Raw genomic sequence first — 12,624 nt, 5'->3', positions numbered from 1 at the left:
CTGCCATGGAGAAGGGAGAAAAAGCTTGTTAGTGTTGACTATAAAGCTTTCACATCAGGAAGAATGAAGGGGGAGAGAAGGAAAAATGAGGAAGCACCAGGTTGACAAAAGGAACACGCCATGTAGTGGGGCAATGGGTACAGTCAAGCAGCACCAGTGGCACAGAAGCCTGCTGAGGGCACAAGCTAAGATTTTATATGTGAATGCGTGCAGATTTATTTCTTTGCCCTTTCTCTTCATTGCAGTAACTGCAGTAACTCAGCAACTTCACTGAGTGTTTGGGTTACACAGTACCTTTTTAACATGATAACCTTCTCAGTGTATACATCATATGAATTTTCTGTATGTATTGCAACGAGAAGACTGTGCTAAAAAATTGCTAAAATATTTTCATGAAGCATCTGAATGGTAAAAGGAATGCTTTGCAGAGCTTTTGCTTCCATGTACTGACTGTAGTAGTGCTACATTTGAACTTCCAGGTGCTTACATCCATGCCATTTTGAAATCTATTGGCACCTGGTATAGTATTTAGATATGTGCCACAAGCACCCCTTGAATGTTTGCAAATCAGGAAGGTGGAGGGCTTAAACAAATAAAAATAAATTCAGTGCTCCAAGCTGAGAGAACCACAGATCTCAGGTCTTGCATGGTAGTTTGCCAAATACATGTTGGTTTTGTTGTTGGTTTTTCCTTCAATTTGCAAGACCATAACTGCATTTGTTAAAAAGACAGCCCAAAAGGGCAGTATTTTTGATTTTGGAGCCAAGAATTGTATTTTTAATTTAATTTTTTTTAAACACAATCAGAGTGAAGTTGCTGGATTACTTGTATCTGTTGCTGCTGCTGCTGCAAGGCTTGTTGTTGCTGCTGTTGCAAGGCAGAAGAGAGCTGGAGTCTCTGCTGAGGAAGGCTTTGCCCAGGTCTGTTCACGGCAGAGCCAAGCTGAGACAACACTGAGAAAGGAGAAGGGGAAAGCAGGCAGGTCAAAGAGGTCAGGTTGAGTTGGTCAGGGGAGGAAGACATAGGAATACAGTGTAACAGGAAAGGGGGATCAATAGAATTAGTTTCAGAGTCAAATTGAGAACAGTGCAGAATAAAGTATACATGATATACATACTCTGTTAGTTAGAACATAATTAGATTATGAAGTGCTGTGGAGACAAAGGTTTCTCACACTGGATGTTAAGCACACAGTTAAAGAAACATTCCTTAATGAAGTCTGGCATGAAGTTTCCTGCATTTTTGTTTTGTCTTAAGTGTAACTTGTTTCCATGTGATACTGTCAATTGATGGCACTTAACTGCCAAACAAAGCAGAGAAGTGCATGCTTTAGAAGTCGAGTATTTCTCATAGAATTGAGATCCTGATAATAAACAGTAAATCATTCTGATCTAGTGTAAGACTTCCTTAAGACCAAACTTCATTTCAGTGTGAATTTATCAACATAAAACACTTAGCTACAAAAGGAGGCTCAGCAAGCACATACCTGTGGCTTGAGGTTGCATAAAATTCCCTACTCCAGTCAGGTTAATTACAGCAGCTTGTTGGGCAGATAATGCCTGATCTTGATTGGATGAACCTTGGTCAGACCCCTAGCAAAAATGAAAAGCTTGATCCTTATTACCAAACTTTTGTATCAATGAATAAGCAAATAAAGCCAGTGTGAAGGCAAACTTCTGAAGTGCCATTTAAAACCATTTAATGCTACCTCATCCAGTGTGTGTAGATACAGGCTACAATGTAGCCACTAACAGTAGAACAAGCAGACATTGAATACCCCAGAACAACTTAGTTTTGGCAGAAATGGTATTGCTCCTGTTACCCAGCAGAAGTCCCACGCAGTTGTCATTCTCTGCAGTCTAGCAGAGACTGCACTTACGGTTGTAATCTTATGACAATTTCCTGTCCCACTCCCAGCCCCAAAGTCTCCAGGGGACCCTGAGATACCCATGTGCAGTGGTTCTAATCAATAAAAGTGTACAAAGCCTGACACATTCCCATGTTCATATTGTGCCACACACTCCTTAATTTCATAAAAATACAGACCCCACTTCAAAAATTATATTTTCAGAACAGAGTAGTTTTCACAGTAACCACTTTAAAGGAATTCTATTGTCTCCTGAAGCCAAAGGGTACTGAATTATGAGCTCTTCTAGAACTTAAATTATGGACTGATTTATAACACAGGGAAATAAAGCATTATACGCACAATTCAAGAAACTGCATGGCTTATTAGTCAGAAGAAAGCTGGTGCAGCCCAGGAGTTGCAATGCTGCTTTAGTATTACATTATAAAGCCACTAAGATCTAGGAAAACCAGATCAAAAGATTGCACATTTCCATGATGACTAAGAGTCACAGAACCACCATGTGGGGAAAACCCCTAAGTATGAGAGAGAATGCTAATTTGCATTATAGTGGTAGAAAATGGTTGTTGTTTTTGGGCCTAAGTTTCTTCACTAAGCATTGTGAGCACATACATTCCTGTCCTTATGAAAGCTAATTGTCCATAATAGCTCATTTTAGCCAATGACCCCTTCCTCTGTAATGCAAAGTATGAGAGAAGTTCCTTAGGGCAATTTAACCAATGCAGAGATTGATTTTCTCCAGAAGAACTTCCTGACACAAGGACTGTGCTTACATCAGCCTTTTTATAAATGCCCTTGATGTTCAATATCTAGAAAATAAAAGCCAACAGTACAAGGTCACGTGATTTTTTTTTTTTTTTAAGTAGTTCAACAACAGACATTCAGAGATTTGGATCCTGTGAACAAATTGTAAAGTTTCCCATTAAACTATCCCACAATCCAAAATAAGGCCTGTGGCACAGGAGGCTATATACCATAAAAAATTTTGAAAGAGGCATCTTATTTATGAACAGTCCACAGTATCACAAGTGAAATTATGAGAGACTTAAGTATCCAGTAGAGCTTGGTAAGCAGAAGGCCTGTGTGTCTGTGAAGATGAATACAAAAGCAGAGCAGCTAGTTTTCTCAAACTGCTGTATCAATGTTGATTAGGATTGTTAAGTACTAACCTGGTACCTGCACTTTAGGATTTTTAAGGTGCAACTGACCAGTAAATCTATCCAGACTTTAGATTTTCTCAGTGATTAAAGCCTTTAACACTAATTACAGGCAGCAGTAGAGCAAGTGTCTTAAGATTACAGCTTTAAAGACAGCTAATAATTCCTCTGGTGTAAAGAAAATTCTGTTGAACTACAGCAGTGAGGGTTGTAAGCTAACTCACAGGAGTGTCAGTAACAAGTTTTGGTTACTCTGTAATAATGCTGACTGCATTTTTTCTCTGTTCATCTGATATATCTGTAAGTTATGATAAACATAGCACTAAGCTGATTTTACACCACTCATACAGTGGGGCTGGCTCTCTTCGTGACAGACAGTGCTCAGCCAGTTATTTTGTTACAGCTTTTCTGTACAGGATATAAAGAAATATAACCTAGCTTCAGCCATAGCAACAGAGCCACTGCAGTCTTTGCTGTTTGAGAAAGTTTAGGAGGAAGACTTTCCTCCCCATCTGCTTCAGATCTATTAGGTAATGGCTCATTTACTTGTGGAGATGGGGAGAGTAGGAGAAACTGTTTCATCCTCACACCCCAGACTGAGGGCTGTTAGCACACACCTGTTCTCCCTGTTGCTGAGGACTACAGGCTGTAGGCTGCTGAGACTGTTGCTGTGGAGAAAACTGTGACAGCTGCTGCTGGAGTGGTTTAAAAATAAGTGAACCACCTCGAAGCTGTTGAAGATTAAAAACAAAAGGCATAATTCAATCAAACTGCTGAGTTACCTACTGTGCTAGGATGAACATAGTATTGATAATGGTGTACTTCCCAGAGGCTTGATTTTTGTTTTGTAGTGCCTTTACAATCAATCAGTTTACAACTGTTGCTGTTTGTGAAAAAAGCTAATGCTCTGAAAACAAACTTCCATGAACTTATAGAAATATATTTCCATAGGAAAATATATTTTAGGTACTTTAATTAAAATGGTAGATACTGTACTGATATTGGAAAGATAAATGCCAGCCTTCAACAGCACTGTATACAATTTCCACTGAATTTTAATAGATAGTGAAATGGCCTTGATTCCTCTCCCTTACCCCAGCTTTAAATTGCACTTACTTCAGCCAAATTGTTCTTGGTTTATGAGTGGCAGAGCTAGCTTGAAGGGATATCCTTCAACATGGAATCACTCAAATACAAGCATTTAGTTCTATAGAAAAGCTCTCCTTTGGCATAACTCCTCCTGTGCCTGCCCTTTCCATGTTTCTGGAGTGGGAAGAGGAAGCAGCAAAGCTGGCAGTAATTTTTGAAGTGTGGTGCAACCTATGTGGAACACTAAAGCTGCAATTCTGCACCTTCATTTGGCAGATGACTTCAAGGTGTGGGAACTCCACCCCATTCCACAAACAATCCCTTTTCTGCTTCTAAATGCAACTCTGACATAATAAACATCTGCTCATGTTGGTATTTGTATGTATGCATAGTGCAAAGAAAGCATTTTCAGGCCTTCTAAACTCCCTATCTTACAGGAAATTCCATTTCCATCACCAAAAACACTTTACACCTATTACTGCACCTAGCTGTGCATGTTGAGCTTGCTTTTTAGGCATTCTACATTTAACCTCACTACTACAGTGCTTTGGGTAGTATAGTTGTATAATTTTTGTATAAAGAATGATCTGTAATGAAACCTTAGGCAAATCCTGAAAGACTGTATTTTAATCTTTTGAATCCAAATGTCAGCATCTTTATACTGTTCCTGAGAATTATCTTTTTTTCTGAGCTAGGAATGTAACTTCCACCTGGTATCTCTACGGAAGTAGTCTTTTCTTTTATTCTAAGCCTTTTAAATAAGCAACTAAGATTTGCAGTAAATGGTCTGACCAACTGGCTCCAAAGATCTGTGTGGGCAGTGCAGGAAGCAGCACTAAGCAGAAAGGTAAGAAATTATCATTGTTATTGTGTTCAAGTATATCAATTACCTGTAGAAGATTTAAGGGCCGAAGATTTGATGTATTTTTCAAACCAAATGGGCTGCCTGTTAAAGAAAACATCTTTTTATTAGTAGTGTGTCTTTACTCAGTTGTATTTGTGTTTTGCAGTACACCTTTCCACCGGGACTATTTCTAAACATCTGGAAGTTGGAAAACTGGCTAGTGTAAACTGAGTGTAAACTTAATACTAAGTTTATAATAATATAAGTATAATACAAGTGTAAATTAAATGTAAACTTAATACAATGCTGCATTTTTCATAATGGAGTTCATAGTTATTCAGACTCAAAGTGCACAAGAGCTGACTAAATGGAAAGAAATCTGTGTAACTACGTAACACTATAGCTGTGACCTATAAGCTGTTCATGCATTTGCACAAAGGTGATTGTGGAGAATACCACAGAAGTTATTTTTCAGTGATCCTTCTTCTGCCTTTAAAAAGTTTTACTGTTTGTACAGGAAATTCAAAAAAGTCCAAGGGCTCAGTGAAGTAATATGCTCTTATCAATCTTTAACAGAAAACAATCCCACCCCAAATCTGAGCAAGGCTCCAGTCAAACAGCAGCTATCAAACAGAAGCCCTGGAGACTTTGCACAGACCTAGCTCAGCTCACTACTTGCATCTGTTGAGTGGGTGACAGCACAGCATGTACAAATCTGTGACACCAAACTGGCAGAGGTTGATAGTGCTTGAAAGGACAGAAATAGACTAAAAGCGATCCTCGTGAATTGAAGAAGTGGTCCAAAACTCAGTAACACTGAATTGAAGACAAATGACCAAGTACAAAATTGTAACTATCTTTGTGTCTATACAGCAAGAAAGGACATGAGAAGTTACAGTAGGTCACAAACATATCCAAAATCATCCATATCACAAACTACAGAGCACAGAAAGGAAAGAACCGCTTAGCACAGTTTACATTTATAAAATTCACGGTCACAAGATGCTGTAGAGATTCCAAAAATATACATGGGTTCAAAAACAATTAGAAAAATCCACAGACTAGAAATCTAGCACAAGATATTAAGCACAAAGATCCATGTGGATATTCTTCAGCTGAGAAAGTCTCAAAGCTGTAGATTGCCAGAAGAGGTACAGTTGTAGACAAGGAAAGTTTAATTTTGCACTTTTGCCTCATCTCGAACCTCCCCAGTATCCTCTAATGGCAACTGTCAGAGACAGAATACAGACTGGATGGATTTTTGGCCTAAACCAGTAAAGCCATTCTTATGTTAAGGTAATGCTGTTGAAAAAATACAGATAAAAAATAGGCAGACCTCATTTGGGGAAATATTAACAGGAATGTTGTGAAAGAGATGAGATGCATTTATTTCTGCTGTGCTCCACAGTGGTAAATCAGCCAAGCTCAGGCTTGTGTCCCGTTTTGGTTATCACATTTTAAGAAGGATGTAAGCAAATTGGACAGTCTAGAAAAGAGTGACAGGATTATGAAAGGTTTGAAAAATACGACCTATCAGAAAGAGAAGACAAATGTGGGACATGACAGCATGTTTGATACTTAGAAGGCAAAGAGAAAGAGTGAACAACTATTTTTCACATCTGAAAGGTATAGGAGAAAAAACCCAAAACCTGCAGTTCAAGTGATGCACTGTAATAAGAAGGAAACATTTTGCATGGATAATGAATCACTCCAAACAGCTACTGAGGAAGACTACAATCTTCTTTAGTGAAGGTATTTAAAGATGGATAAACACTGCACATTGCTTCAGTATGGTTTAGACAAATTTGACTCTTAGGGATGGATAACTTGAAGTCTTCTACTGTTCTCATTCTATAACCATACATTAGACTTTTTTTCTTTATTAGATGTTCAGGAAAAATAAACTGATAATTTAAATTGTGCTTTTAAGATTTATATAGTTGCATTTGTAGGCAATAAGGAATTACTTAATTGTTGTACAAGAATAAAGTAGTACCAGGGCCAGAATAAAATGCCCTAACATTTAAAAAAGTGAGGCCTCTTTCAAAGTTCAATCATGCCTTTTTTCTGGCAGTCAACATTATCAAAATTGCATTTGAATTTGGAGTTTCTCTCAAACTTCTTACTGAGCACACCAAACAATCCAGGTTTTGACTGTGTCTCCCCAGCCTAGCTCACCAAAAAACAGCCTCAAACAATTTCCAACACAGCCTACATCTTGAATGCAAAAACATGTATGTTGGTCCTGAGCTCCAGCCATCAAATACACAACCTCTTCACACAGTGCCACTTCAGCCCATTTTTCTCACCAAATGTTTTCACACTGTCCTGTCTGAAGGGTGGCTTCTCCACTCAGTCACACTGACCTGCTTGAGAGGCAGATTGCATTGCAGCGGGCAGCGCACTTGGTACCAGACCTCCTGGGGGTAAAATGCCACTCAGATTTATACCTGCAGGGGCTATGGCACCAGTGTTGCACCCCAACATAGGGTTTGAACTCATCAGTGACTGTGCTCCACTGTAGAAGAGGAAAGACAAGACATCAAACCCAAGTGGCACAAGTAAATCTGAATAACTAAATTGTTGCCCTCTGTCTCATGGCAAATACATCAGTTGTTTGCTGTAAATTATAGGGCTACGGATAAAGCATCAATGCAGCTTAAAAAAAAAAAAAAATTTGCCTAGAGCATAACATATATTTTATATATGAGCACATACTAGTCTTTTTCTTCTTTGATATCAACTAATAAAAATAAATCACAAGTGGTCCTTTCATTCTACAAATACTAAAAGGCCAACAGTCTTCAAAATGGCTGTACTATCATAAAAAGAACAGGTTTGCCTTTTCTTTTTGCCCCATTAAAAAAAAAAATTTATCACCAGTGACCAGCTGCTGAACACCTTAGCTGGATAATTTGAATGTCTGATACCTGCATTGAAGCACACTATGTGTCTTACATTGACCACCATAATTGCAGAGTTTTCCTTAGTCTAAAAAGCAATCTATCCTTGACAGCATTTATTTTCTTCAAACCATAAAATGAATTTTAAGGATCAAAGAGCACTACACCTCAATGGTTTTTTTTAATTGATAGAAACAAATATGTTCCCATTTTTCACTTAGATTGGTCTGCATATGATATTCTACTTCCTCTCTGATTAATAAAAAAAAGTATTCAAACTTGAGCAAAACCTCAGAAATCACTTAAATTGAGATAACGCCTTAAGAAATGAACGTCTATGACTCCAAAATGATGAAAACAATAAAGGCCTTTCTTAATAGATATTTTCAATAATCTAATAGTAAGTGACTTCTATTTGAGAAATACAAGAAGTTTCTAGTGGCTCTTCACTTTGTAATTACAAAATGAGCGATCTTCTTTGTATTGCAGATCCTAAAATATTTACCCTAATGGATGGTGGACAGTCCTGGACCACACCCCCTCCCAACAACCAACCAAGCCTCATGGCAAATTAAGAAACCATCATAACAAAAGACTTACCACACAGAGCCCACTACATTGATGAAGTTAAGTCCTGCAGGGTTTGCCATGACCTGGGTGGAGGTTGTTCCTGTAGTAATGGATGTTACCATGGTGGAAAGAGGAATGGTCATTACAGGCAGTGCCTGGCTCAGAGACATTTGCTGCTGAGCAAACGGGGTTAACAAAGTGGGCTGAGGGGTGAAGCCTGAATCTTGGGGAGTAGGGGTGGCAGGAAGGGTAATAGGAGTTGAGCTCTGAGCATCAGGAGGGTGTGGGGTCGATGAAGGGGTGTTGGTTGGAGTAGGAGTAGATGATTTAGGAGTTCCAGACCCTGCTCATTGAGAAAAATAAAAAGTGCTAGTTTGTTATAAAAGGCCAGTCCTTTTTGTATAATAAGGTTAATGGAATCTTACTTAGCACTGACAATTTCTTCCATTTTTTAGACTGCAAATGTTAATTTCTAAATGACAAGTGTTGCAGCACACACTCATTGTTAAGGATGCAGTATAATCACAAAGAAAATCCATTCTCCATGCTTCATTCCTCATGGCATACACCAATTTCTAGTTTCCTTTAAGGCTTCCATAATCTATCATACATTAAGTTGCAATTCCATTCAGGAATACTTAAAATAATTTCTTAGTGACCATTTTGACCTAATTAATATTTGTCCTAAACTGTTAAACAAATAGTATCCATGTAGTGCCTGCACAATAGGTTGTGTTAAAAACATATAATGGAAAACAAGAGAGTCAGCAAGATCATGTACAATTTCAATAATCATGGGACTGATCTAAATTTCATCAGATAGTCAAACTGCCATTTTCAAGTATTGACCAAATAAAAAGCAACTATCTAATATTTATGAACCAGATGATAATACTGCATCTTTAAAAGCTACTGTGTGATTCCCTCTGCTTAAATGGAGCACATACAGCTGTATTTGTTGTGGATGCAGTAGGCAAAGAATATCAATAGAAAAGCAAAACAAAACCCCCCAAAAGCTTGAGCTGTTTTTGTTTTTGGTTGTCTTTTTTTTTTTTTTTTAGCTTTCATGTCCTGCAGAAAGAAAGGAAATAAATATGAATGGCGACCAGAGCCTTAAAGTAACTGTGTGCAGCAGATTTACACAATTCATAATACTAACATAAAACCAGACTCAATATTTTGGAAGAAAACTTTTTTAAGTTTTCCTTTGTATCTTGTGCAAAACAAGAAGGCAGAAAAGTTACACCTTTCGAGCTACCCAGATTTTAAATTATTTAATGCAAAAAGCGTATTATAATACCATGCAGGATACTGGAATGTGCAGTATACAATTATTCATAAAAAAACTGAGAAGCTGCAGCTATGGTTTCCTCTCGGTACAGATCTGTTCATGAAATGGCTCAAGACACATACATGCTTTAGAAAACGTTTATGATCTACAGCTATGATTACAATGATCCTGTCAGTTAATGAAAATAACTAGGATGTCACTTCTAATTGAAATTTATATTTTAACACCTGAGAATATGGTGCTATCATCAGCAGCATCACCACCACACTTGCAATCAGCAATGATTTGTAAAACAGTGTAGGAGTGTTTTTAAAAAATCATCTTATCGTTTATTGCATTATCACCTTGGGACTGATCAGATTATATACATACATAGATACACAACTGCACCAGCTCCTATAACATTTAAAAAACCAGATGCTTAAATTATGTAAAGGCAAATTGATCTAACATAATGTTTTTACACTGGAGGAAAAAAATCTACACTTTGGAATTTCATCTCATCACATCATCTACCAGCCTTTCATATATGAGGAGATCATGCTAATTGCATAAAATGTATTAAAACGTATACACAGAGGGTGCATACATATATATATATACAGAAAACGAACACAGTTACAATAAACATAAAATACATACAGTGAACAAGAGACCTGCCTAAAGCTGCACAACTTATACAATTTAGGGTACACTGTACACTTAAGTTTCATCATTCCACAGGTTAAGGAGTTTATCTCAGGAAGCATTTATGCAAAAGCCTAAGATTTAATGGAGAATTTAGGTCGTGACTCACTTTGTGAAGAGCTCGCAGGAGACATGGCAGCTGGAGAGAGCATGCTAACTTGATTAAGATCCATAGATTGTTTCCGAGAAAGACCAGGAGGCTTAGAAGAAGGAGGTGGAGTTGGGGATTTTAGATGGCCACTTGACTGTTGTGAACTAAAAATACTACCTGAAAAAGCATAATTAAGCATAATTAAAAGCACATTACTATTCTGTGAGTACATGTTAACTTGAATATTAGGTACAATTCTGTGAACAATAAAATCTGAAATGAAAAAGAAACCCACAAAAACTCATGCTCTTCTCACAGGTAAGATGCTGGCATTTTTTAATTAAATATTTGCCAAAGGGATATCCTGTCATTTTACAACAGGCAGAGCATGTTAAAATGAGATGTTTGAGACAAAAAATAATTACCTGAAGAGCTACTTCCTGAACTTGAAGGTAATTTGATAGGAGGAGGTCGGTGTTTCACACCTTTCCCCAGTACTGAAGACTGAACAGAGCCTGATACACTTTCTGGCTGCTGGGAGGAAAAAGAAATTAACACTACCAGAGCAATGATGAGAGCTTGCACATAGCTGACAGAAAAGACAGTTCAACTGATTTTTATTAAGGCTTCTCAGAACATCTACAAAATTCCTTTCAGTCATTTCAGATGCTTATGTATTTATTTAAAAAAAATAACCTATGAGGAACTCTCTTTAGATAAAGCCTTTACCATCAAGAGGCATCATTAAAGTGCTATAAAAAATCTACACCAAGCAAAGGAATAAGTAAAAAAATTCACGAGTTTCACTTTTCTCCATAATTCTGGAATTTTTGTAGCAATTTTCACAAACATAAAAGTGACAAATACACTTGAAATAACAAAACATTTAGGTTTTACTTGAAAAATTACTTAATTCATTTATTCATTCTGTATATACCTGCCATTTTCAACCAAGACAGACTTAAAGAACAGGATCAGAATTCTTCATTCTGGGAGCAGGATTTCAAATAAATTCAGGAAAATTCTGAATGCAGAGAAATCAAGACATATTTCCTGACTGGTTTCAGTGGGACCAGACCTTCATATCTTTAGAGGTAAAATACAGCCTTTTTGTTTGTTCATATATCCTAATTATCAGGTTGTCTGAACATGTATCTATCTCACCTACTTGAGTCTGTAATTCTCAGTCACTCACACAGACCCTGAATCCATAATTCCAATAGCTGACATTGTCAAAAGACTCAACAGTGAAACACATTCACAGTTACAGACTATGAGTTTTTGCCTTATAACATATCCATAAATAAAAGTAATGTTTAAACACACATACACTTTGCAAATTGCTGAAACTAGGAAATGAGGCTGGCAATACAGTCAATAGAATATTTCAATACTGGAGCCTCAATTAAATGTGCATGAACTAGGAAATCAGAGCATTCTGCAGAATCACCTTTTTTGCTGAGCTTAACTTCCACTGATTCTCAGTAATAAGAGACAGTCCCTCTATACGTTTCTAATTGCTTGCTTTTAAAAAACAATCTTCTGAGGACTACCTTTCTGTTATTCTATTAAAATCTGCTTTCTTGATTTTGAAAATAAAGACCAATGCTCCATTCTAAAGATAACTAGATCATTAAATACAGTAAACTGAAAAACTCTGGTCCAGCTTTTAGTGAGGGCTTAGGCCAGACAAGCTGACTTTGGCAAGTACCCTTCCACTCAATTTATCATATGATTCTAATGTATATATACACACATGCATGTACATGTCTGCATGTGTGCACACATACACAGAAACATTAATATCTCTTTCTGCAACTGCTGGACTTGGAATCTGCTGGTTTGCCTGACACCAGGAACTACCTCCTTCAGAAAAACACTGTTGGGAGTTTGTAAGCAGGTATTTAGGGGAAAGATGTCACAAAGGAAATACCCTAGGGGATAGAAATCTCATTTACTAGCTGGAGCATAATGTACAGGTCACTGCAAAGCCAAGGGCAGCAAGTAAAACACAAGGCAATGCAAAAAGGCAGGAAAATTTGGGAATATAGGAATTGATACTGGAAATGTAGAAATGTGTGCGAATGTAAACATACACACTTTAAAGCTGTTGGTGTTTGTGTTT

At 37.4% G+C, this 12,624-nt stretch overlaps 1 protein-coding gene across 1 annotated transcript in view; it reads right to left on the bottom strand.

Moving 5' to 3' along the window:
* Window positions 1-12,624, bottom strand: part of SUPT20H (SPT20 homolog, SAGA complex component) — a 29,515-nt gene that overhangs the window by 419 nt on the left and 16,472 nt on the right. The window contains 7 exon segments of the mRNA XM_079314791.1: window positions 1,487-1,592; window positions 3,642-3,755; window positions 5,004-5,059; window positions 7,324-7,475; window positions 8,461-8,773; window positions 10,518-10,676; window positions 10,925-11,033. Of these exon segments, the coding sequence (XP_079170917.1) occupies window positions 1,487-1,592; window positions 3,642-3,755; window positions 5,004-5,059; window positions 7,324-7,475; window positions 8,461-8,773; window positions 10,518-10,676; window positions 10,925-11,033 (1,009 nt within the window).

This window comes from Erithacus rubecula (genome assembly GCF_903797595.1).
Source record: "Erithacus rubecula genome assembly, chromosome: 1".
Taxonomy (NCBI): Eukaryota; Metazoa; Chordata; class Aves; order Passeriformes; family Muscicapidae; genus Erithacus; species Erithacus rubecula.
The sequence above is the reverse complement of the archived record's forward strand: the minus strand, read 5'-3'. Positions and strand labels throughout refer to the sequence as shown.